The following is a 27,883-nucleotide window of genomic DNA, read 5'->3' as shown; positions in this document are numbered from 1 at the left end:
AAACCTTTTCTCCTTACATCCCCCTTAAAACTCCTTCCTCTCACCTTTAACCTGTGCCATTTTGTTTGTGATACCCCTATCAAGGGAAAAGGATTTTGACCATCTATCTAATCCATGTCTCTCAATCTTGTACAGCTCTACTAGGTCACCCCTCAGACTCCTTTGCTCCACTGAAAACGATCTCAGCCTATCCAATATTGGGGCAATGTAGTTTGCTGGGATGTGGTGCTGTGTGGACAGGACTTTACAGGTACATCAGCTCTGTGACAAATGGAGTGCAACCTGGTCAATTTCAGGAAAAGTACCTTCAGAAAACTCAGCTACATTCAGGTGTGGGTACAGACTCAGGAGATTAGTTTGTGATCAAAGTTATAACACAATGAAACAATATATTTAGAATTGGTTCTCTCTCTGAATGTTCTTTTCACGAATGCAGGATCAGCTCCCAGTAAAATTAAAAGACTGTGGAGTGACCTCAATGCTTGTGTACAAAGAAATCAATTACTTTTTCAATGTATAACAAAATTCTAGGGCCAAAATATCTGCAGCAATGCTAATAATATCCGGTACAAACTTATCAGCAGTTTGCAGAAACTCAAAGGCCCCAAAGTTGATCTTTATCAACCAGCTCCCATTGACACCCAAAAAAAAAAACACAAACATAAACATACTGCTGACATTCTGCCAGAGGTCATTTGCCGCCATTAGACAGCTTGGGTAGCACTTCTGCAGGTATCACATGAAGCAACAATATTCTGATGATATTCTCATTCAAAGGCACAATTCAACAATGCCCACAATAGTGGGCAGTCCTCAAAATGAGTTCTAGAAGTACCTCTGGTGACAAAAGTTTATTTATTTGGCAATTTTCAGTGAGAAAGATGGTCATTGTATCTTATCACAAGGTGATACTTGGTTCCTTTCTTAAACCTTCCCTCCATGTAGATGTCCTCTCAACCCTCAAAGACTTACCTTAGCTTTATACAGACTGATACTCCTCACCATTCCCTTTTACCCTGGCAAAACAGAATGGTATTTCTTGATGTTTGTGTTACCTTTTATTTTGGGCAGCGTAGAGAATCAGCTTCTTGCTTCATAGGGATGAGTCCATAAGAATCTTTCAGTGAGTTTGGACTGTGGCTATCTACTTTGCTAGATGATGCGCCACAATCCCAAATAACAGCATAATCCCAAAAGGTAGACTTTTCAACAAGTATGTGATCAGCAATTCTACATGAAAGTATGAAAGAGTACATATACTGAAGCCTAAACCCCACTCACCTATTATTAGCTTGGTTTTCTTGAACAAAGGGATAACAGGTTATCAAGTAGCTTGGAATAGGTGGACCTTCAACACCACAACCACTTCCATCATTTTGGAGTGCCATAGGAACAACTGTCTCAATACCCTTCTTCTGGGGTATAAAGGGCTCTACTTCTGCTGACAGCTGGATATCCTAAACAAAATGGTGAAAAAAGCCATTACTCGTTTTTTTTTAAAAAAAGAGACAAGAATTTGAAAATCATACATACACACTACAGAAGCTTATTCCATATAATGCATCCTACTCATTCACAGCAGCCTTCATATCAAATTCAACAGTAGGCATTAAACAAAGTGGCATTCAACTCACAACATAAACATTACAGCACAGTACAGGCCCTTCAGTCCACAATGTTGTGCCGACATTTTATCCTGACCTAAGATCAATCTAACCTTTCCCTCCCACATAGCCCTCCATTTCTCTATCATTCATGAGGAGACAGAACACAGAGTCTAGGCTGATGTGTCAACAGTGCATAGTGCTGCAGTGTAGATGCTGAAGTTCTGGCCAGATGACCAGGTAAACAGTCAGAATCTTGAGATCCAGATATCTGGGGGGGGGGGGGGGGGGGTGGAGAGAGGAGGAGTCTAAAGGCAACATGAGGGGCAAGTTTGTTTCAAAAAAAAAGTGGTAGGTCCCTGGAATGGGTTACTAGGGGTAGTAGTGGAAGCAGGAAGTTTGATAGAATTTAACAGGGTTTTAGATAGACACATGAATATGAAGGGAATGGAGGGATATGAATGATACACAGGAGGAGGACATTTAACTCCATGTATATTCTATACAGACATGCATTAATCTGTAAGATTAATATATCTAAATAAAAGCACATTTTGTATTCATCATGGTTAGTTTAATTGAAGGTTGCACTTAATATTTGTCAAGGAAAATGCAATAGAGCATTCAAAAAAAAAACAGCTTTGCAAAAAGAAAACTGTTCATCAAATGACCCAAATTATGTCACTAATGTCCCCAATCAGACTTTCAATCCTGTCAGTTAAATGAAAATGCAGGCTAATGGGGCACATTCAAAAGATGGGCCATGAATTCTGCTGAAAGATCAATCTAAAACATCAACTTTTCTCCCTCTCCACAGATGCTGCCCATTCTGATGAGGGAAATTTGTGTTCTGTGGTTCAAATTCAGTTTTCCAAAATTCTCAATACTTTGCTTTTGTGCTGCTACACAAACTTCCCTCAGTAATTTTGTTTACAAATGCTGCTTTTCTTCTTTTCATCTATTTCCCCGGTATGACTGTAACAAGCTGGTACAATAACTGTAAAACATGATTTGAAATATGTAACATGGCTAGATGGAATAAGTTGCACGTTTCAATTACAGTCCAGGAATGTGAATCCTTCTCATCACAACGTAAAATACAGGGACTATAATTTGTCCATTATTTTGAGACAGAGGGCTTCACAAGCACTTGAAAGCATAGCCAGCAGTGACGGCCTAAAATGTAGTGAGCTATATTCAATTGTGGGATTCAAAAGGGAATCGAATAATTCTGAGGGAAAAGAATTTGCAGAGCAATGGGGAGAGGCAGGGGATTGTACAGATGCAGTGGGCTGAATGGCCTCTTTTCATTCTACCACCTCTGATTCCGTGAAATCAGGTTCCAGGAAAAAAGGTAAGTAATTGTTTTGAAATTCTGTTTTAAATTGATTTTTTTAGTGTGTGAAAGTCTTGTTTATTGTGATAAATGTAGATAAAATGTTTTGTCTGAAAGGGACTTAAGTGTTCACAAACAGTAACACTATCAGCTTTGTCAATGCTCTGGGAGGGGAGCAGACGGCTGTGTCGAGAACCCACTCAGCTGCTCCCACCACCACTCTGCACTCAGCCAAACCAAAGTCCTGGCAGCCCAGCTCCCAACAGAAGACTGTACCCAGAGCAGTACTGGAGGAAAAAAAGTGGCCCAGGATCACGTGACCAGTGACTTTGAAACAAGAAAGATGTGCCCCATTATGTACAAGCTTCTACGTTCGAAAGCAGGACAGAAGACAATCAAGACTGCCTACAGCCAGAGTTTCTGCTTTTATGTAGTAAAACAAAATAGATTCTTGTTGATAAATAAGTGTACATCTCTCTAAATAAATAATGGATTTACTTTGATATTACCAAATTAACATATGCATCAATAAAAATGTAATTGGTTGCTACTGGTTAAGCTAAAGAATAAAAATGAAATTCAGCAAAATCTACCAAAAGATTTTTCAGATACATTTCACTGGGTGCTCAGCCATTTCTCCCCACCCCTGCCCCTCCCCCTAATGAAACCAAAACTGTATAGAATGTTGCAACACAAATTCGAGGATGTGGGATTTTGTATTGGTCAAGTAAGTCAGGAAACTTTCTAGAAATGAAATGCAAGTTATAAAGTGGAGTTCACAGAGTCAGAGAGTTATACAGCCCTTCGGCCCAACTGGTCCATGCTGACCAGGATGCCCCATCCAAGCTAGTCCCATTTGCCAGCATTTGGCCCATAACCTTCAAACTTTTCCAATCCATGTAGCTGTTCAACTGTCTTTTAAAGGTTGTTATTGTACCTGCCTCAACCACTTCCTCTGACAGCTCATTCCACATAGATACCACCAATTGTGTAAAGAAAAGTTGCCCCTCAAGTACCTATTAAGTCTTTACCCTCTCACCTTAAACCTACGCCCTCTAGTTCCCAATTCCCCAACCCTGGGAAAAAGACTGAGTACATTCACCCTATCTATGCCCCTCATTTTATACACTTCTGTAAGATCACCTCTCAGCCTCCGACGCTCCAAGGAATAAAGTCCTAGCCTGTCCAACCTCTCCCTATAACGCAGTCCCTCATGTCCCAGCAGCATCCTTGTAAATCTTTTCTGCACTCTTTCCAGTTTAATAACATCTTTCCTACAGCATGGGATCCAAGGAATATTGGATCCAAATTTGACTTGATAATAGAATGCAGAGGTGCTGGTGGGGGATTGCTTATATGGTTGGAAGGTAGGCGGCACGGTAGTGTAGTGGTTAGGGCGACGCTATTACAGCGCCAGCGATCAGGGTTTGATTCCCGTCGCTGTCTGTAAGGAGTTTGTACGTTCTCCTGTGTCTGCATGGGTTTCCTCCCACATTGCAAAAACGTATGGGTAGGTTAATTTGGGTTTAAAGTGGGCGGCGCAGACTCATTGGGCCGGAAGGGCCTGTTACCATGCTGTAAATAAATAGATAAATAAATAGATAAATAAATAAATAAATAAAGGTCCGCGGCCAGTGGTGTACTACAGGGATTGGTACTGGGATCCTTAGTTTGCTGTGTATATTAACTTAGATGTTAATGAGGTAGGTATGACTAGTATTGTTTTTTTATTGTCACTTGTGCTGAGGTACAGTGAAAAACTTTTGCATACCAATCGAACAGGTCAATTCATTACACAGTGCAGGTACATTGAGTTAGTACAGAGTGCATTGAGGTAGTACAGGTAAAAACAATAACAGTACAGAGTAAAGTGTCACAGCTACAGAGGAAGCTCAGTGCAGGTAGACAATAAGGTGCAAAGTCACAGCAAGTCAGATTGTGAGGTCAAGAGTCCATCTCATCGGATAAGGGAACTGTTCAATAGAAGCTGAGCTTGAGCCTGGTGGTACGTGCCCTCAGGCTCCTGTATCTCCTACCCGATGAAAGAGCAGAGAGAATGTCCCGGGTGGGTGGGGTCTTTGATTATGCTGGCTGCTTCACCAAGACATTGAGAGGTAAAGAGAGCCCACGGAGGGGAGGCTGGTTTACGTGACATGCTGGGCTGTGTCCACAACTCTCTGCAGTTTCTTGCAGTCCTGGGCAGAGCAGTTGCCATAGAAGCCACGGCCAAGAAAGCTCACCAGCGCCTCTACTTCCTCAGGAGGCTAAAGAAATTTAGTTTGTCCCCTTTGACTCTCACCAACTTTTACCGATGCACCATAGAAAGCATCCTATCTGGATGTATCACAGCTTGGTATGGCAACTGCTCTGCCCAGGACCACAAGAAACTGCAGAGAGTCGTGGACACAGCCCAACGTATCACGGACACCGCCCAGCGCATCACAGACACGAGCCTCCCCTCCTTGGACTCTGTCTTTACCTCTCATTGTCTTGGTGAAGCAGCCAGCATAATCAAAGACCCCACCCACCCAGGACATTCTCTCTTCTCTCCTCTTCCATTGGGTAGAAGATACAGGAGTCTGAAGGCACGTACCACCAGACTTAAAGACAGCTTCTACCTCACTGTGATAAGAATATTGAACGGTTCCCTTATACAATGAGATGGACTATGACCTCATGATCTACTTTGTCGTGATCTCGCACCTTATTGCACTGCACTCTCTCTGTAGCTGTGACGCTTTACGCTGTACTGTTATTGTTTTTACCTGTACTACATCAATGCACTCTGTACTGACTCAATGTAATTGCACTATGTAATGAATTGACCTGTACGAACGGTTTGTAAGACAAGCTTTTCCCTGTACCTCAGTACAAGTGACAATAATAAACCATACCAAGCCGTGATGCATCCAGATAGGATCCAGATGTGATGCATCGATAAAAGTTGGTGAGTGTAAGTTTGCAGATGACACAAAATTGGTGGCATTGTGGATAATGAGGAGGATAGTCTCAGGCTTCAGAAAGGTATGCATCAGCTGGTAAATTGAATTAAATTGTGTTAACTGTGAAGTGTTGCATTTTGGGAGATCAAATGAGACACAATGATTGGTAGGGCCCTAGGGAATACTGAAGAACACAGGGATCTTGATGCACATCCACAGATCGCTGAAGATGGCAGCACAGGTAGGTAGGGTGGTAAAGGCGGCATATGGTGTGCTAGTCTTCATTATGTGGTGCACAGAAGAACAGGAACGATAGGATAGTTTTAGAGAATATTGGCAAGGCCAGATCTGGAATATTGCATAGAATTCTGGTCACCACAGAATAGAAATGATGTTATTGCTCTGGAGAGGGTGTCGAGTTGATTCACCAGAAATGTTGCCTTGGACAGAGCATCTCAGTTACAGGAAAAGACTGGATAGGCTGGGTAAGCTTCTCAAAGCACGAGTATCTAAACCAAGGGCATAGGTTTAAGGTAAGGAATAAGTTTAGGGGGGATACAACAAAAAGTGTTTGGTCACCCAGAGAGCAGCTGGAATCTGGAACACACTGCCTGAGAGGGCCGTGAAGGCAGAGGTTCTCAACATTTAAGCAACATCTGAATGGCACTTGAACTGCCAAGGTATAGAAGGCTGTGCGCCAAGTGCTGATAAATGGGATCAGTGTATGTGGGTACATGATGGATGGCATGGACAGGGTGGGCTGAATGGCCTGTTTATGATTTTTCAGTGCAACCTACTTCCTGAGAACAAGTGGGAAAAGAAAGTTTCTGTTCTATTGTAACAATTGTAATTTGTTCTTGCTGCATTATCTGCAACACAAGAGCACTCAAAGGAAACATTGTGGTGAGCTGCAGCTGCCAAAAAGCAATGAATTGCTCATACATTACTAAGTGAGCAGATCGCCATACATCATCTTTAACAAGGTTAATTTAATTGTAGGCAAAAGAAGAATTATTTTGTAGAGAAGTGCAGTTTCCATATAGGTTAGACAGGTACCATGCAAAAAGGAACCCAGATCACACCAACACTAATTCATCAGTCCTTCAAATTCAGACTTCTCACAAGGTCTGTTCAATAATCCATCCAATCTGTTTTTACCCTACTTCCTGTGGAACTAGAATTGATCCCCATTTCCTTCTGAAATTATTTCAGGTCAACATTTACCACATTAAGCAGCAACAAATAAATTGAAAAATCTTGCCTTTAACAACAAAATAGAAATAGTTGGTTTTCATTGAAAATGTTTGACTAAAATGGCGGGAAATCAGATCAACCCAGAATGCTAAAAAGGTAGCAGTGCCATTTTTAAAGCATTTCTGCGGGAACCATCACAACCAACAAGTGTGGGATTATGTTCCCTCAGAATAATGGGGCTGCTACTGCTGCACTTTGTTGGATCTATTCACAGTTTAATGCATTCACTTTAATGCATGAAGCTATGTTTGTTATTACAGAAGTTGACAATGATTTCAAAGATGGCTCTGCAAATCAACTTACAACATTTTAGATGGAAGAATCCTATACTTCCAACAGCTATGATGTTTGAATTCTGGCAACAAATTTTAGCCATCAGCCATTAAGTAAAAAAGTTTAGTACTGAATATGATTATAATTGTACATGGATCCAAGTTACAAAATAGTTATTTCCTGCAATCAGGCTATCATTCATTGTAAAGTAAATAATGATCCAATAACAAACAAAACCAACCAAATACATCAGGGCTATTAAAATGACAGTATGTCAACAATTTCATACACTTCTCAGCTAAAGTGAAATTCAATGAGATCTTTCATTAGCCATTATAGATGGAACTTTTTTTTTATTATATACTTTTGCATAAACTGTGTTGATTGCTTAGCAGCAAATAGAGTATTAGGAATGAGACAAGTGACAGTCTAGGGGAACTAAATCATCTTTTACCTGCTATTTACAAAACAATCCTTCCAGCTTCCTATTATCAAGTTGGCTAATTCACTATATTTTAGCACATGCTGGCACACTGGGATACTAGTTTCTGTAAATAAAACAAAACAAAAAGAAAACATTAGTGTTTTCTGATATGATAGTTCTGCACTATTACAAAGCAACTTGTGATTTAAAGTTTCTTCAACATTGCACGCAGTTTTCAGAAAAAAAATCTTATTTTCTGCACAGTAATCTTTGTAACCTTGACAATTATTAATGACTATTTGAGGTCACTTAAAATGCATTGAATTTTGGAGAAATTTCTTCACCTAGAGGATAGTGAACCTGTGGAGTTCTCTTCTACAGAAGACAATGGAGGCCAGATCAGAATATACAGAATGAAGTATTCCTCAATACTTGAGGGATCAGGGGAAATGCCAAGGCTGCTACTGAAGTGGATGACTAGCCATCATCATGTTGAATAGCGGTGAGGGATAAGTTGCCAACTCCTGCTCCTATTTCTTACATTTCTACGTCACATGCAGGATCTGAGCATTTTAAAATCACACTTTTTTTTACATTAATTCAGTACAGTATTTCAAAGTGAAGTTAAACTGATGTTGCTACTAACTATATATACACACACATTTTATTGTACAACCCATAGATTAACAAATGAATCTAAATTTAGAGAATGCATGAGTAAACCCCAGTTGATTTCAGAGGTCATTAGATATTTGTCAAGAGAATACCCATCTACATATAAATAAAGTTGACATTTTAGAATGTTATTCCTGTGTTCTATGCACAGGGACAGGCCCTTCAGCCTACGAAGTCTGTGCCACCCATGATGCCAAATTAAACTAAGCCCACCTGCCTGATGACCTCCATTCTCTACATGCTCATGTGCCCACTTAAATGCCTCTTAAACGCCAGTACCGTATCTGCTTCCACCACCAGCCCTGGCAGCACATTCCAGGCACCTACCACTGTGTGAAAAACAAAACTTATCCTGCACATCCCATTTAAACTTTTCCCCTCTAACCTTAAAGTTACGTCCTCCTGTATTTTACATTTCTATCCTGGGAAAAAAGACTGACTGTCTATCCCATCTATACCTCTCATAATTTTATAAACTTCTATCAGGTTTCCCATCAGTCTCCGATGCTCCAGAGAAAACAATCCAGGTTTGTCAAACCTCTCCTTACAGCTAATATTCTCAAACCCAGGCAGCATCCTGGTGAATCTCTTCTGCACCCTCTAAAGTTTCCACATTCTTCCTGTAACAGGGCGACCAGAACTGAACACAATACTCCAAATGCATCCTAACCAAAGTTTTATATAGCTGCAACACGACTTCCCGATTCTTATAGTCAATGCCCCAAACGATGAAGGCAAACATGCCAAATGCCTTCTTTACCATCTTTGTCACTTTCAGGGAGCTATGGACTTGCACCCCAAGATCCCTCTGTACATCAGTGGTCCCAAGGGTTCTGTCATTTACTGTACACTCTCCTCTTGCATTTGACCTCCCAATGTGCAACACCTCACACTTGCCTAGATTAAACTCCATTTGCCATTTCGCCATCCATATCTGGCAGGCCAAAGGGCCTGCTCCTGAACTGTTCCATGTTCTATACTATCCACAACTACATCGAATTCTGTGTCATCCACAAACTAATCAGCCCATCTACATTTTCATCCAAGTCATTTATATAAAATCATAAACAACAAGAGTCCCAGCACTGGTCCCTGTGAGACAGCACTGGTCAGAGACCTCCAGTCAGACTAACACTCCTCCACCTCTACCAATTTCTACAGCCACGCCAATTTACCAAGTAACTATGGATACCATGCATCTTAATCTTTTGGATCAGCCTACCAAGGACCTTCTTAAATGCCTTACTAGAGTCCACATAGACAACATCCACTACCCTACCCTCAATCATCTTTGTTACCTCCTCAAAATAATCAAGCCTGTAAGGCATGACCTGCCCCACACAAAGCCATGCTGACTATCCCCAATAAGCCCACGTTTTTCCAATCATAAAACATTTACTGCACCACCGGCAGTACTATCCTTCGGATAACTGATTCTAACTTTCAAAAACTAGGACTGAGCCAATAGTTCCATGGAGTCCTCCGTAAAGACTTCAGTAGTTGCTAACATTAACAATACAAGCTTCAATACAATTTCTAGTCCTCTGATGTTACTTTAGCAGTCTGTCAACATTTACCCCACCCACCGACCCCAACCAGCACTATAATTAATTTACCTGATCATTTAAGGAAAGCTTGTGACATTTTAATATATGGAGTAAAATCTCAAGCCCCATCCATTTCTGCTGTTTCCTGACAAGATCTGAACAAGTGCAAAAACTCTCTCTTCCTGTTTCAACCTTGGCTCAATGGGAGCTGTCTCAGCACTGGCTCAAGGTCGTGACTTCAAGCTGCAGCACAAAAACCTGATCCCATACTCCAGGTTCAATGTGGTGTTAGGTCAGTGCCACATTGACCAAGATCTGTTTTTTTCAGATAAGAATCATCCAAGGACACTTGCAGGTGACTATTCAACAGAGGATGAGTGGATTTTGCCTGGTAAATATACAGTTCTTAACCAGTACAATTAAAACAAATTACCTGGTGATTTATCTCATTGCTATCTCAAGAGACCTGAACTTAAATAAAGAAAATTATGTAGGGATATATGGGAGAAAGTGGCTGGAGTAGACTGGGAAAACAGATTGAAACTTTTGTCAGCAAGCAATGTCAAACATTTCAAGATTTCAATATTCTTAATGATGTATAATCCATTAAAATTTCCACATCTGTAGCTAACTGGGGTGGGTAAAAGCAATATTAGATCAGAAGCAGCTTATAATTCTGCCAGAAGTAACAAGTTAGAGTAGACTTAATGAAGTAGACCAGCATAATGTGAAAGAAATATTAGAATTTAATGACAAAGAAATACAAATCTGTTAGCGCCTGAGCAATGAAGATCACAAGAGGAATAAGCAGCCACCAACACAGCAACATCAAAACAGCTCACTATGGAAGCATTCTTCTACATCAAGACAGTGATAGTAGTAATCTTCAAAGATGCCAATTCTAATACAGAGTGCAGCATTAAACATGGCCAAAATGTTTAAATGATACACAATGCCAGCTTTGATACAAGGAGATTTAACAGACAAGGAAAATCGTGGAATCATAAAAAGTACAGCACAGAAACAGGCCCTTTCAGCCCATCTCGTCTATGCTGATTGTGATGTCCATCTATGCTGATGCCATTTGCCTGAAGTAGGCCCAGATCCCTCTACACCTTTCCTATCCAAGTGCCTGTCCAAATGCTGCAGAGGGTTGCAGACTCAGCCAGCTCCATCATGGTCACAACCCTCCCCACCAGAGGACATCTTCAAGAGGTGGCACCTCAAGGCAGCAGCATCCATCACTAAGGACCTCACCATCCAGGACATACCCTCTTCTCATTACTACCATCAGGGAGGAGGTATTCAGAAACAGTTTCTTCCCCTCTGACAGATTTCTGAACAGTCCATGAACACTACCGTTATTCTTTTTTTTGCATGTTTTTTTAAATAATTTATACTAACAACTACTGATGCTAGACGAATCACAGGTAGCAATGAGTCAGCTTACCAAAGCAAGACAAGACACCTGAAAGGTAACGCAACAACCACCTCTCGCTCAATGCCAGCAAAACTAGAGAGCTGATTGTTGACTTCAGGAAGGGGACGGAGGGCGAACATTGGGGGATCAGCAGTAAAGAGGTAGCAGCTTTAAATTCCTGGGCATTAACATATCAGATGACCTGTCCTAAGCCCAGCACATAGATGCAATCATGACGAAAGTGTGCCAGCGTCTTTAAGAGGTGAAGAAGGTTCCACTTGTCACCGAACACCAACAAACTTCTACAGATGTACTGATGAAAGTATCCTGACTGGTTGCATCATGGTCTGGTGCAGTAATTCACATGAACAGGAACATAAAAAGCCGCAGAGCGTAGTGGACGGGCACATCCCTGCCCACCACTGGTAGTATCTACAGGAGGCGCTGCCTCAAGGCAGCAATATGCATCAAAGATCCCCACCATCCAGGCCATGTCATCTTGTGAATGCTGCTTATATGATGTTATGTGTCTGTGATGCTGCTACAAGTTTTTCCATTGCACCTGTACTTGTGCATATGACAGTAAGTTCAACTTTGACTGTAATTTTTGCCTTTGCACTGTACTGCTGCTGCAAAACAACAAATTTCTTGTCAAAAGTTAGTGATAATAAATCTGATTCTGAAACATTGTGATAGAATCTGCCTCCACCACCACCTCTGACAGCTCATTTCAGATATTCACCACCCCCCTCTGTATGAAAAAATTTACCCCTCAGATCTCCTTTAAATTTCTCCTCTCTCACCTTAAACTTATGCCCTCTAGTTTTAGACTCCCTTACCATGGGAAAAAGTTATGAGGGCATAGGTAGGATAGACAGTCAGAATTTTATAAATCTCTATGTTCATCCCTTCTGATTCCAACATTCCAGTGAGAATAAACCTAGTCTATCCAATCTCTCCTTATACAGCCCTCCATCCCAGGCAACATCCCGGTGAATCTCTTCTGCAACTCACTCTATTGCTACCCTATCCTTCCTGCTGCAGAGTTTTACTTTGATGCCTTAAGTATTTCACATTTCTATGCTGGGACAAAAGATTCTGACTACCTACCCTATCTCTGCCTCTCATAATTTTATATTCTTCTATCAGATCACTCCTCAGCCTCTGACACTCCAGAGAAAACAATCCAAGTTGGTCCAACCTCTCCTTATAGCTAATGTTCTCTAATCCAGGAAACATCTTGGTAAACCTCTTCTGCACCCTCTCCAATGCCCTGACATCCTTCCTGTAATGTACTAATCTAATACATCTGGCTATAGCAATGAAGATGTGTGCTGCAGAAACCGTTATGCCTCCAGCCAAGCACGACCATTTAGTACAGTGAGACAAAAACCACCCTTTAGAACGATGACCACAAAACTAGCAGATGGTTGTCAAAATCCACCTGGTTCACTAATGCCAATCAGGAAGAGGAAATCTGTTGTCCTAATCTGGTTCACCAATGTAGTTTGACACTTAAATGCCCTCTGAAATCAATTAAGATATCTTTATTAGTCACATGTACATCAAAACACAGTGAAATACATCTTTTTGCGTAGTGTTCTGGGAGCAGCCCACAAGTGTCGCCACGCTTCTGGCGCCAACATAGCATGCCCACAGCTTCCTAACCTGTAGGTCTTTGGAACGTGGGAGGAAACCCACGCAGACACAGGGAGAACGTACAAACTCCTTACAGACAGTGGCCGGACTTGAACCCGGGTCGCTGGCGCTGTATATCATTACACTAACTGCTACACTACTGTGCCAGCTGTCCCAATCCAAAAAATATTAAAAATTTACTACCATCAGTACATTTATAATACTGACATCTACCCAATGAGGTGGAAAACCCTCCTGGATGTACCTAACAAATTCTGCCCCATCTAAATCTCTTACACTAAGGAGGTCCCAGCTTATATTAGGGAAGTTGAAGTCCCCCACGACAACAATCCTATTAGTTTTACACCTTTCTCTAATCTACCTGCATATCTGTTCCTCAATGTCCCGGTGGTTATTGGGGGCTCTGCAGTATAATCCCATCAGAGTGATGCACCTTTCTTATTTTTAAGTTCTACCCATATAAACTCAGTGGATGAGAGCCCTCCATTATGTCTCCTTGAGTGCAGCTGTGGTATTATCCCTGATTAGTAGTGCAATTCCGCCCCCCCCCCCCTTTTTTACCTCCCTCTCTCTTTTCTAAAACATTGAAACCCTGGAACATTAAGCACCCATTCCTGTCCCTCTCTCAACCAAGTCTCTGTTATGGCCACAACATCATAGTTCCATGTACTGATCCCATGCTCCAAGTAAATCATCCTTGCCCATAAATATTCCTAGCATCCAAATACATACACTTCAAACTGTCCATCCCATCGTGTCTATTACTTTGCTCCTGCCTGTTTTTACTGGTCCTGACATCTACCTTCCTCTCAATCCCTCCACTTTCTGACCCGGTGCTCTGTTTCCCACCCCCCTGCCAAACTACCTTAAATCCTCCCGAGTAGCACTAGTGAACCTCCCAGCCAGGATATTTGTTCCCCTCCAGTTGAGGTGCAACCCGTCCTTCTCGTACAGGACACCCCTGCCTCAGAAGAGGTTCCAATGAACCTGAAACCCTGCCCCCTGCACCAGTACCTCAGCCACTCAGTCATCTGTTCCGCCATCCTATTCCTGCCCTGACCAGCCCATGGCACCGGGAGTAATCCAGAGATCACCACCTTGGAGCTCCTGCTCTTCAGTCTCTTTCCTAACTCCCTACACTCACTGCGCAGAACCTCTTCCCTCCTTCTACCCATGTCATTGGTGCCAATGTGCACCCTGACCTCTGGCTGCTCATCCTCCCCCTCGAGAATACTCTGCAGCCACTCTGAGACATCCTCGACCCTAGCACCCAGGAGGCAACACACCATCCTGGAGTCTTTCGTGGCCACAGAATCTCCTGTCTGATCCCCCAACTATCAAGTCTCCAAACTATTGCTCTGCCTGACTTTATCCTTCCCTGCCGAGCCACACTGAACTGGCTGCTGTTGCTGTGCCCTGATAGGTCATCCCCACAGCAGTACCCAAAGGGGTATTCTGGTTGCTGAGGGTTATGTCCACAAGGGAACCCGCACTGACTGCTTACTCTCTTTACTTCTCCTGCTGGTCACCCATCTATCTGAAGCCTGTACCCTGGAGTGTAACCATCTCAGTAGAAGTCTCATTTATGAGGCTCTCAGCTTCCTGGATGGTCCCAAGTACATCCAATTCCAGCTCCATTTCCTTGACCTGGCCAGTCAGGAGCTGCAGCTGGGTGCACTTCCTGCAGATGTAGTCCTCGGGGATACTGCAAGGTTCCCTGACATCCCACATGTTCAATTCTATTCGTAGTTCCTCTACAGATGAAGTTGTTCATGCCTGTGTATTGTAGGATGACTACTATATTCAGGCATGGTGATAAATGACAAGTAATATTTGTGCCACACAAACTGTCAGCCAACAAGGGAACATATACCTTGGAAATTATAATACTAATGAATATCTAAGTTCCCCACCATCAACATCCAGGAGGAATGGGGAAAATCACCACTGACCAGAAATTCAACTAGAATTCCACAGACTATGGTAACAGCAGGTCAGAGCTTGGGTTTCCTGTGGCAAATGAGTTACCTTCTAACATCCTTTACACCATTTAGAAATAAACATGTCAGGAATTCTTGCATCTGGATGAGCGCAATTCCAACAGCACTGAAGCAGCTTCTCATCACTCAGGACAAACTGCCCACTCCATCCACTACCCTATCATCCCCTTCCCACTGGCACCATTGATAAAATGCACTGCACTGAAATCACTTAGGCTACTTCAACCGCACCTATTAAACCTGCACCAGGCTTTGTACGTAAAGGTAGGTTTTTCACTTAATCAGATAAAACAAGAACTATATAACAGTGCAGCATACACATGTCAGTTTTCTGGACTTGATATTCCAACTTCAGGTAACCCACACCCATGCCCCTTTCCCACTCCCAACAGTCCTCTTCTCTCCCTTTGTTCACTTTTTCTATCCTTGCCCCCCCATTCTGCCCATCATTCCCCTCTCCCTCACCACCTGTTTCCACCTATTACCTACCAGCTCCCGTCCCACCCCTCCCCTTCTGTATAATGGCCTTCTTTCCTCTTCCTCCCCAGTCCTGATGCAGGGTCTCGACCTGAAACGTCGACACATTCCTTTTGCCTCCACAGATGCTGCTCGACCCACTGAGTTCTTCTGGCAATTTATTTCTGACAAAATTCTACAACTTGAGGTAACTTGCCTGTGTCAACAACAGAACTGGCCAGTTTATCTGTAATACCAGCTTGGTTTTGTCATTAGCACCTCCTGACTTGCTGGGCATGTCCCACAGCTCTGCTTTTGCAACTTTCTTTGTTGTGTTCTCACTTTCTAACTGCCTTCGTTGTTGGACGTATGATTAGTAAATTTGCATATAACACGAAAAATGGTGGTATGGATAACAAGAAAGATTGTCCAAAGCTACAGCTGGGTACAGGTCAGTTGAAAAGTTGAGAGCAGCATTGGCAGATGGAATTGAATCCTGGCAAGTGCTAGGTGATGCATTTTGGGAAGTCAAATGGGATAAGACATCACAGTATATTATATAGCACCAAGGAATGTTGATGAATAGATGTTAGGGGCCCCAAGCCCATAGTTCCCCTGAAGTGGCAGGACAGGTGGATAGAGTGGTTAATAAGGCATTTGGCATAGTTGCCTTTATTGGGACATTATGTTGCAACCACTAAGCATTGGTTATGCTATGCTAGGAGTACTGTGTGCAGTTCTGGTGGCCACACTAAAGGAAGGATGTGATTGTGTTGGAGGGGGTGCAGAGGAGATTCACCAGGATGTTGCCTGGATTGGGGCACTTTAATTATGGAGAGAGAGATTGGATAGAGTAGTTTTTATTTCCCTGGAGCAAAGGCGGCTGAGATAGGGTAGACAGTCTAAATCTTTTTCCAGTAGTAGGGTTATCAAATACAAAATCAAGGGGTCTCAGGTTTGAGGTGAGACAAAAGGAATTTAATGTTGATTTGAAGGGCAAGTTTCTTTTTGTACACAGAGAGTGGTTGATATCCGGAGTGTGCTGCCAGAGCAGATGGAGGAGGCAGATACAATCACTACTTTTAAGAGGCATTTAGACAGAGTTAAATAAACAAGGCATAGAATGATACAGACCTAAGTGGGAAAAAGGAATTAGCATGGACGTGGTGGGCCAAAGTGCCTTTTTCTGTGCTGTATAGCTCTGAGACTATAAGCCATAGGTTATGTTCCTTTTTTCAGATTGCTTCTCTACAACTGCTCCCATAAACACATTGAATGGATAATGTTGTTTACAGCTTATCCCCACAGCAACCCTGGCCTCACATCATCGGAGGTATTTTCTTTGTCATATCCATCCTGACCACAATCTATCTGCAACTTTACACAAACTTGATTTCTCCTTTTCCCAGTCACAAAGTAGGGTCTTCCATCCACAAAATCAACTGTTTATATTTTCACAGATGCTGCCTGACTTGAATGTTCCCAACATATTTTGCTTTCACTATGAAAGAGAAAGTAATATTTCCGGTTTCATACAGATTTCTAAGTCCTGTTCAATGCTGTTGTAGAATTTTTAACCACAAACAACCAAATGTGCAAATTATTAAAAAGACGAAAGAGATTGCAGATGCTGGAATCTGAAACAAAAAAAAATTAGAAGGCTCAAAGTATTTGAAAGAGCAAGCTAAGCAAAACCTGTTTGTTTCCACCCCCACATTACAATGCTCATTAGAATATAGCACAGGAACAGGCCCTTTGGCCCACCATGTTGTGCTGAACTAATTAATCTAATGACACCTAATTAAACTAATCACTTCTGCCTGCACATGGGCCCATATCCCTCCATTTTCTATATTCATGCCTCTATCCAAGAGCCTCTTAAATACCTCTATCACTTTTGCCTCCGCTACTACCCCTGGCAGCGCATTCCCACCACTCACGATATATTAAAAAAATTGCTCCGCAAACCTCCTTTGAATTAACCACTTGCACATGAATGCCCTCTAGTATTAAACATTTTGACCCTGGGAAAAGATACTAACTGTCTATCTGTTCCCCACAAATTTTATAGACTTTTACTAGGTCTCCCCTCAGCCTCCAGAGAAGACAAACCAAGTTTGTCCCCATATTCAAAAAGTAAGTTGGGATAGTCCAGGGAATTATAGACCAGTGAGCCTTACGTCTGTGGTGGGCAAGCTGTTGGAAAGGATTCTTAGAGATAGGATCTACAGGCATTTAGAGAATTATGGTCTGATCAAAGACAGCCAGCATGGCTTTGTGAAGGGAAGATCATGTCTCACAAGCCTGATAGGGTTCTTTGAGGAGGTGACTAGGAAGATTGAGGAGGGTAGTGCAGTAGAGGTGGTCTACATGGATTTTAGTAAGGCATTTGACAAGGTTCCACATGGTAGGCTTCTTTAGAAGGTCAGAGGGCATGGGATCCAGGGAGGCTTGGCCATGTGGATTCAGAATTGGCTTGCCTGTAGAAAGCAGAGGGTTGTGGTGGAGGGAGTGCATTCAGATTGGACGGCTGTGACTAGCGGTGTCCCACAAGGACTGGTTCTGGGACCTCTACTTTTCGTGATTTTTATTAATGACCTGGATGAGGGGGTAGAAGGGTGGGTTGGCAAATTTGCAGACGACATAAAGGTCGATGGTTTTGTGGATAGTGTGGAGGACTGCCAAAGATTGCAGAGGGATATTGATAGGATGCAGAGCTGGGCTGAGAAGTGGCAGATGGAGTTCAATCCAGAGAAGTGAGGTAGTACACTTTGGAAGGACAAACTCCAAGGCGGAGTACAAAGTTAATGGCAGGATTCTGGTGGAAGCAGGTATATTGGTCAAATTCAAGAGAGCAGAGGGATCTGGGGGTTCATATGCACAGATCACTTGAAGGTCACCTCATAGGTGGATGGGGTAGTTAAGAAAGCTTATGGGATGTTGGCATTCATAAATCGTGGGATTGAGTTTAACAGCCGTGAGGTAATGATGCAGCTTTACAAAACTCTGGTTAGACCACACTTGGAGTACTGTGTCCAGTTCTGGCCGCCTCATTAAGGAAGGATGTGGAAGCGTTGGAAAGGGTGCAGAGGAGATTTACCAGGATGCTGCCTGGTTTAGAGAGTATGCATTATGAGGAAAGACTAAGGGAGCTAGGGCTTTACTCTTTGGAGAGAAGGAGGATGAGGGGAGACATGATAGAGGTGTACAAAATATTGAGAGGAATAGATAGAGTAGACAGCCAGTGCCTCTTTCCCAGGGCACCAATGCTCAATACAAGAGGGCATGGCTTTAAAGTAATGGGTGGGAAGTTCAAGGGAGATATCAGAGTGAGGTTTTTTTACCCAGAAAGCGGTTGGGACATGGAATGTGCTGCCGGGGGCAGTGGTGGAGGCAGGTACATTGGTCAAATTTAAGAGATTGTTAGATAAGCACATGGAGGAATTTAAAATGGGGGGGGGGGGAAGAGGGGTTATAGTTTTTAGGCGAGGTTTAAAGGTCAGCACAACATTGTGGGCCAAAGGGCCTATATCATGCTGTACTTTCTAGGATTCCATAATTCTCTCATCATAGCGCATACCCTCTAATCCAGGCACCATCCTGGTAAACCTCTTCTGCACCCTCTCCAAAGCCTCCACGTCCTTCCTGTAATGGGGCGACCAGAACTGAACGCAATATTCCAGATGCAGCCTAACCATAGTTTTATAAAACTGCAAAATAACTTCCTGACTTTAGAACTCAATGCCTCGACTAATGAAGGCAAACATACCATACGCCGCCTTTACCACCCTATCAATTTGTGCAGCCACTTTCAGGGAGCCATGGACTTGGACCCCAAGATCCCGCTCAGTGTCCTGACATTAACTGTGAACTGCCCCTTTACATTTGACCTCCCAAAAGTACAACAAACTCACTTGTCCGTATTAAACTCCATCTGCCATTTCTCCGCCCATATCTGCAACTGATCTATATCCTGCTGTATCCTTTGACAATCTTCCACACTATACACAACACCACCAATATTTGCATTGTCTGCGAACTTACTAACCCAACCATCAACTCCAGCCTCCCAGACTACCTCGATCCACTGCAATTCACCTACCGCTGAAACAGGTCCACAGTGGACGCCATCTCCCTGGCCCTACACTCATCTCTGCAGCAGCTGGACAGTAAAGACACCTACATTAGATTATTCCTTGTTGACTACAGCTCCACCTTCAATATTACAATTCCAAGCAAACTCATCTCCCATCTCCTAGACCTGGGACTCAACACCTCCGTCTGCAATTGGATCCTTGACTTCCTGACCAACAGACCACAATCAGTAACAATTGGCAGCAACACCTCTGCCACAATTATGCTCAACACTGGTGCCCCACAAGTCTGCATCCTCAGCCCCCTACTTTACCCCCCTTACACTCATGACTGCGTGGCCAGATTCTGCTCTAACTCCAGCTACAAGTTTGCAGATGATATCACTGCAGTGAGTCAAATCTCAAATAACGATCAGTCGGAGTACAGGAAGGAGTCTAGTGGCATGGTGGCATGGCAACAACACTTCCCTTGATGTCAACAAAACAGAAGAACTGGTCAATGACTACAGGAAGGAGGGAGGTGGGGAAAGAGAGACATGCTCCTGTCTACATCAACGGCACCAAGGTCAAGACAGTGTTGCGAATTTCAAGTTCTGAGGAGTGAACATCACAAACACGTAGACACCATGGCCAAGAAAGATTATCAGCGCCTCTACTTCCTCAGGAGGCTAAAGATATTTGGCATGTCCCCTTTGACCCTCAATTTTTTTTTCCAAAAATCGATGCACCATAGAAAGCATCCTATCTGGATGCATCACGCTTGGTATGTCAACTGCTCTGCCCGAGACTGCAAGAAACTGCAGAGCTGTGGACACAGCCTCTCCTCCATGGACTCTGTCTGCACTTTCATTGCCTCTGTAAAGCAGCCAGCATAACCAAAGACCCCAACTTTCTCTCCTGGAAGCATGTACCACCAGTCTTAAGGACAGCTTCTATCCCACTGTTGTAAGACTATTCAGCAGTTGCGTTGTACAATAAAATGGACTTTTGACCTCACAATCCACCTCGTTATGGCCTTGCATCTTATTGTTTGCCTTCTTTGCACTCTTAACTGTAGCAATTTATTCTGCATTCTGTCATTGTTTTCCTTTGTACTACCTCAGTGCACTGATGTGATTAAATAATTCATATGGATGATATGCTAAACAAAGTTCTTCACTGTACCTCAGTACATGTGACAATAAAAAAACAATTTACCAATTTATCACACTTACATCCAAGTCATATACATCCAAACAGCAGAGATCCCAGTACAAATCCCTGCGGAACACCACTAGTCACGGACCTGCAGCAAGAACAAGTCCCATTGACCAATACACTGTCTTCTATGAGCAAGCCAGTTCTGACTCCAAATGGCCAAGTCACTGTGGATCCCATGCATCTCAATCTTCTGGATGAGCCTTTCATGCGAGACCTTGTCAAGCAGCTTACTAAATTCCATGTAGACAACATCTACAGCTCTACCTTCAATCACCTCCTTGAAAAATTCAGTTAAGTTAGCAAGACATGACTTGCCCTGCACAAAGCCATGCTGACTATCCCTGATTGAGCCATGGCTCTCCAAATGCTCAAATCCTATCCCTATGAATCCTCTCCAATAGCTTCCCTGCCACTGATGTGAGACACACAAGCCAATAATTCCCTGAATTTGTGGTATTTCCCTTCTTAAAGGAACAACATTGGCTATTCTCCAGAACCTTGCCTGCGTCTAAGGGAGGAAACAAAAATCTTTGTCAAGGCCCCAGCAATCTCATCACTTGCCTCCCTCAATAATATGGGGTATGTCCCATCAGGCCCGGAGGACTTATCCATCTTAATGTTCTTCAAGAGACTCAACACTACTTAACACCCAAAGGCTGTTATTCTGGCTGGAGGTCAGTTATCAGTGATGCTCTGCAAGGATTGGTGCTGGCACCTCTGTTGTTTGTGATATTCATCATGCTCCAAGTTTATTTCCCTGACCCATAATACTCCAAGCATTAAAATAAACACATTTCAACCTGTTTGCAACCCCTTGTCTATTACCTCGTCCCAGCCCATCCTTCCTTACAGACTTACTGGTCATGACAATTACCTTCCTCTCAATCCCTCCACTTACTGACCTGGTGCTCTGGTTCCCATTCCCTGCTGAACTTACTAACCCACCCATCGATGTTTCTCCTCCCCCCCCCCCCACCAAGTCATTTATATACATCACCGAGGGATCACTACAGATCCCTGCAGAACACAATTAGTCACAGACCTCTAGCCAGAATAAGACCCATCCACCACTACCCTGCCTTCATGGGCAAGCCAATTCTGAATCCAAATGGCCAGGTCACTGCAGATGTCATGCTTCTTAATCTTCTGATTGAGCCTACCATGAGGGACATTGTCCAACACCTTACCAAAATCCATGAAGACAACGTTCACTGACTCTACCTTCATCAATCTCCTTCGTCACCTCAAAAAACTCAAGTAGTAAAACACGACTTGCTCAACACAAAGCGGGGCAAGTCCCCGAGTATCCTCTCCAATAGCTTCCCTACCACTGATGTGACTCACACTGGTCTATAATTTCCAGGATTATTTCTATTTCCCTTCTTGAACAAAGCAACAACATTAGCTACTTGCCAGTCCTCTGGGACCTCGCCCAAGGCTAGAGGGGACACAAAGATCTTGCTCAAAGCACCAGCAATCTGATCTCTTGCCTCTCTCAATAACATTAGATCAATCCCATCAGGCCCTGGAGATGTAACCACCTTAACGTTCTTCAAGACCCAATGCTACTTCTTCCTTTATCTCAAAATACCCTAGCATATTAGCACAGTACACACTGATCTCACCATCCTCCTTCGTAAATACTAATGCGAAGTACTCATTTGGACATTGTCCACATCCTCTGCCTCCAAGCACACGTTCCCTCCTTTATCCTCGTGTGGTCCCACCCTCTCCCTGGTTATCCTCTTGATGTATGTATAGAACTCCTTGGGATTTTCTTTAATCCTACTCGTCAAGTAGATTTCATGGCCCCTCCTTGCTCTCTCAATTCTTGAGTTCTTTTCTCACCTCTTTATAATCCTCAAGGGCCCAGTTTGATTTTAGCTTCCTAAATCTTACATACACTTCCATTTTCTTCTTGACGAAATTCACAACCTCTTTGACATTCAAGGTTCCCTTACCTTGCCATCCTTGTCCTTCCTTCTGACTGGAACATACTTGTCCTGTACTCTGTGCAGTTGGTCTTTAAACACCCTCCACATGTCAGATGGGGACTTGTTCAAAAATAGCTATTCCTAATGAAACCTCCCCAGTTTCTGCCTAATTCTCTCATAACATACCCTCCCCCAATTTAACACAAAATGCAAGATCCCTACTTATCAACAGCCATCTTAACCCTGAGTTGTGATCACTATTCCCTAAATGTTCTCCCACTGAAAGGGGAGTCACCTGGCCAGGCTCATTTCCCAACACCAGGTCCAGAATGGCCCCTCCTCTAGTTGGACTATCCACATACTGATTTAAGAAACTCTTGGATGCATGAAACAAATTTTGCCCAATCTAAACCTTTTGCACTAAGAAGGCTCCAGTCTACGTTAGGAAAGTTGAGGTCACCCATGACAACAACCCTATTGTTATTGTACCTTTCCCTAATTTGCCTGCATATCTGTTCCTCAATGTCCTGGTGGCTATTGGAGAGCCTGTAATATAATCCCATCAGAGCAATTGCACCTTTCTTATTTTTCGGTCCTACCCACATAGACTCTGTGGATGAGCCCTCCCTTATGTCCCCTCTGAGTGCAGCTGTAATTCCTCCCCCTCTTTTACCTCCCTCTCTATCACTAAAATACTGAAACCTTGGAACATTAAGCAGCCAGTCCTGTCCCCCTCTCTCACACACACAGTCTTATACATCTCTTGGACCTTTATGCATGCTCTTAATGCACACCTTGAAGAAGTTCAGGATTTGGTACTTGGAAGTTAATGCAAGGGAACAAATCTACCTTGATCAGAAAATCCTAGGTTTCTGGCACAGTCAATCAGGAAATGTACAATAACATATGAACAGTGATGGCATCAGTACAATTCAAGAAATTTCAGTGTAGGTCCTTTTCTGCTCAAAGATTAAAATTCAATATTTTGAACTACATTTGCAATTCAGAATGAATGCAATTCAGCCCACTCACGGGTAGGGCCTACAGATTGCGATATTCTATTGTTTCTTGCTCCCCAATGGAATAAATTCCACATCTAATGTAGAGACATTTACCTCCCACTTGTTTCAAATTCAGAAAATTTTCAGACAATTAGATTCATTGAAATAAGTTATTGCAATCAAAATCAACACTAGGGTTCAAACAGAACAAGATTAATGGCAGACATTCAAATAACCTCACTCTTAAAAGAACTAAAATTTTAATTGGGATACAAGAGACTGAAGATTCTAGAAGCTGAAGCAGAACAACCTCAGGAGGAACTCAGCGGGTCAAGTAGCATCTGATGTGATGGTCAACATTTCAGGTCAAGAACCTGCATCAGGACCAAGAGTGTAGAGGAGTGTAGCCAGTATAAGCAGTTGAGCAAAATGGGTGAGATAGGAGCTAGTAGGTGATAGGTAGAACAGGTGGAACCAGGTGAGTTTGGGGGGGGGGGGGGGGGGGGGGGGGGGGGAGAAAAAGGTGGGCGGATAGAGCCGGGGGTGGGGGGGTTAGATAAATTTCAATTATTGTTTAAAGATCCAAATTTAGAAAAAATAGCCAATAAACTGCACAGATGCATCACTTTGATTAAAGGCACACCTATTTTACTTGAAGAACATGCACATTTTATATAATACTGTAACCTTAAATGTTACATGGTCAAAGCCAGTTCACAAGTCCTATTATGTTATTTGCTGTTACTGAAGTTTACAGAAAATTCTCATTCATTTTATAGCACCCATTTCATGTTAAAAAAACAAAACTGAAAAGGCACAATTGTACTGGAAGATATTTCACACTGAAGATGTTGGCAGATGGACAGAACAAAAATAAAAGAGAAAGGACAATGGGTGAAGACAGGCCTGTTTGTTCCGTGAAAACTCCTTTATGTTTATTAATGGACATACTGTTAAAGAAAGGCACGCTTGTGCCACAGTGAAATGATCATTGTAGGACCAATGGGGATGGTAAGGCAAATCAGATACAGGGGCCGATGAGTGCAATGATGGACCAAGTACCACCATGAAACAACAGTGTGCTTAGTTCCCCATTCCTGCAAGATAAAAGCAGGAAGAAAAATGGCACTCGAAAAGTGAGGGCAACACAGTGGTGAACCTTAAAGAAATGATACAGGATCTCAACCTGAATTCCCAGCTATCCCTTTCCCTCCACAGATGCTGCCTGACCCACTGAGTTCCTCCAGCAGTTTGGTTTTTGTTCCAGATTCCAGCATCTGCAGTCTCGTGTCTCCAAGAAATGTATTCAAGTAGGCACTGGTTTGCTGCCAAGGTGGTAACAGTAAGTTCATTATAAAAACTCAAAAGGAAAATAAATCACATGTAGCTGAACTCCACCGTACATGGGTGACATAATGAATTTGGTGTCATCCATAGACAGAGGGAGTTCACCATATATTATACTGCTTATCAACAAAACACTCATCCACTAAATACTTTTCACACATCAATAACATTGGACTTTTGCTTGGGTCGTAAAAAATACGACTGGAAGGTCTGCTCTAACAAACTTAGCTGCACACCAGCTTTAAAAATAATAATGAATTATGATGATGTTTGGGTCTCAGGAAGAGCAGATGTGCTGTGCTGCCCTGCCCAACTAACTAAAGTCCTAAAGAACCATAGAACACTACAGCACAGAAAAACAAGCCATTCGGCCCTTCTAGTCTGACCGAAACGTTATTCCACCAGTTCTGTTTATCTGCACCCAGTCCATAACCCTCCAGACCTCTCCCATCCATTTATCTACCCAATTTATTCTTAAAACTCAAGAGTGAGCCCGCATTTACTACATCAGATGGCAGACCGTTCCATACTCCCACCACTCTGAGTGAAGTTCCCCCTAAACCTTTCCCCTTTCACCCTTAAAGCCATGTCCTCTCGTACTCATCTCTCCTAATAAGATATCAAATGATAATAAAGATATCAAAATCTAAATTTTCTAGCATTATCAAACAACTTGAATGTTTATTAATAATCAAAATTACATGACTGTCAATTGAAATTCTGAATAAAGATGCAAGCAAGCCGAAGTTAATATTTATAGACCTGCTGATCAAATGTCTTTCTTGCTTGCTTTCAATACTCTCTCTCGTTTGGCTGTTTAGAATATCGCCTGTAAGGTGCACAGATATCCCTTTAGTGAGGCAGGAGTGCTACAAGACTGCAAGCTGCTTATCTAAATTTGAAGTCTAAATATACAGGTCAAAATCCGAAGTAATGCATACATGTCATACATTAGTCACCTACGTGAAGAGCAGAAGGATGGCTAGAGTAAATGTAGGTCCAATTAAAGACAAAGGTGGGAAGCTGTGCCTGGAAGCTGTGGAAGTGGGTGAGGTTCTCAATGAATACTTTGCTTCAGTATTCACCAAGGAGAGGGGTCTTGATGACGCTGAGGACAGTGTTGGTAAGGGTATGTAGATAGCAAGAGAGGATGTGTTGGAGCTGTTGGAAGATATTAGGACAGATAAGTCCCCGGGGCCTGACGGAATATTCCCCAGGCTGCTTTGTGAGGCAAGGGAGGAGATTGCTGAACCATTGGCTAAGATCTTTGAGTCCTTGTTGTCCACGGGGATGGTACCGGAGGATTGGAGGGTGGCGAATGTTGTCCCCTTATTCAAAAAAAGGTAGTAGGGATAGTCCAGGGAATTACAGACCAGTGAGCCTTACGTCTGTGGTGGGTAAGCTGCTAGAAAGGATTCTAAGAGATAGGATCTACGATCATTTAGAGAATCACAATTTAGGGACAGCCAGCATGGATTTGTGAAGGGAAGATCTTGCCTCACAAGCCTAATAGGGTTCTTTGAGGAGGTGACTAGGAAGATTGATGAGGGTAGTGCAGTTGATGTGGTCTACATGGATTTTAGTAAGGCATTTGACAAGGTTGCACATGGTAGGCTTCATCAGAAGGTCAGAGGCCAAGGGATTCAGGGAGGCTTGGCCATGTGGATTCAGAATTGGCTTACCTATAGAAAGCAGAGGGTTGTGGTGAAGGGAGAGCATTTGGATTGGAGGGCTGTGACTAGTGGTGTCCCACAAGGATTGGTTCTGGGACCTCTACTTTGTGTGATATTTATTAATGACTTAGATGAGGGGGTGGAAGGCTGGGTTAGCAAGTTTGCAGATGACACAAAGATCGGTGGTGTTGTGGATAGTGTGGAGGGCTGTCGAAGCTTACAGAGGGATATTGATAGGATGTAGAGCTGGGCTGACAAGTGGCAGATGGAGTTCAATCCAGAGAAGTGTGAGGTGGTACACTTTGGAAGGACAAACTCCAAGGTGGAATACAAGGTAATGGCAGGATTCTGGGTAGTGTAGCGGAGCAGAGGGACCTGGGGTCTCATATCCACAGATCACTGAAAGTTGCTACACAGGTGGATAGGTAGGGCAGTTAAGAAAGCTAATGGGATGTTAGCTTTCATAAATCGTGGGATCGAGTTTAAGAGCTGCGAAATAATGATGCAGCTTTACAAAACTCTGGTTTGACCACACTTAACAGTACTGTGTCCAGTTCTGGTCGCCTCATTATAGGAAGGATGTGGAGGTGTTGGAGAGAGTGCAGAGGAGATTTACCAGGATGCTGCCTGGATTAGAGAGTATGGATTATGAGGAGAGACTAAAGGAGCTAGGGTTTTACTCATTGGAGAGGAGGAGGATGAGGGGATACATGAGAGGTATACAAGATATTGAGAGGAATAGATAGAGTGGACAGCCAGCGCCTCTTTCCCAGGGTATCAATGCTCAATACAAGAGGGTATGCTTTAAGGTAATTGGGGAGGGAAGGAAGTACAAGGGAGACGGCAGAGGGAGGTTTATCACCCAGAGAGTGGTTGGTGCATGGAATGCGCTGCCTGGGGTGGTGGTGGAGGCTGATACATTGGTCAAGTTCAAGAGCTTGTTAGATAAGCATATGGAGGAATTTAAGATAGAGGGATATGTGGGAGGAAGGGGTTAGATAGTCTTAGGAGTGGTTTGAAGGTCGTCTCAACATGGTGGGCTGA

At 43.0% G+C, this 27,883-nt stretch overlaps 1 protein-coding gene across 5 annotated transcripts in view; it reads right to left on the bottom strand.

The window, feature by feature from the left end:
• The window catches only part of secisbp2l (SECIS binding protein 2-like), a 117,396-nt gene that overhangs the window by 75,591 nt on the left and 13,922 nt on the right, over positions 1-27,883 (bottom strand). For 3 of the 5 annotated variants that reach the window (XM_052040437.1, XM_052040433.1, XM_052040434.1), the window contains exon 2: positions 1,282-1,457. In XM_052040437.1, coding sequence (XP_051896397.1) covers positions 1,282-1,388 — 107 coding nt within the window. In that variant the 5' untranslated portion in view covers positions 1,389-1,457. Of the gene's footprint in view, positions 1-1,281; positions 1,458-7,863; positions 7,958-27,883 lie in introns of all 5 variants that reach the window. The other 2 variants (XM_052040436.1, XM_052040435.1) reach the window with 1 other exon arrangement.

The sequence above is a fragment of the Pristis pectinata genome, chromosome 28 (assembly GCF_009764475.1).
Source record: "Pristis pectinata isolate sPriPec2 chromosome 28, sPriPec2.1.pri, whole genome shotgun sequence".
Classification (NCBI taxonomy): domain Eukaryota; kingdom Metazoa; phylum Chordata; class Chondrichthyes; order Rhinopristiformes; family Pristidae; genus Pristis; species Pristis pectinata.
Note: the sequence above shows the minus strand (reverse complement) of the source record. Positions and strands in the feature narration are given on the sequence as shown.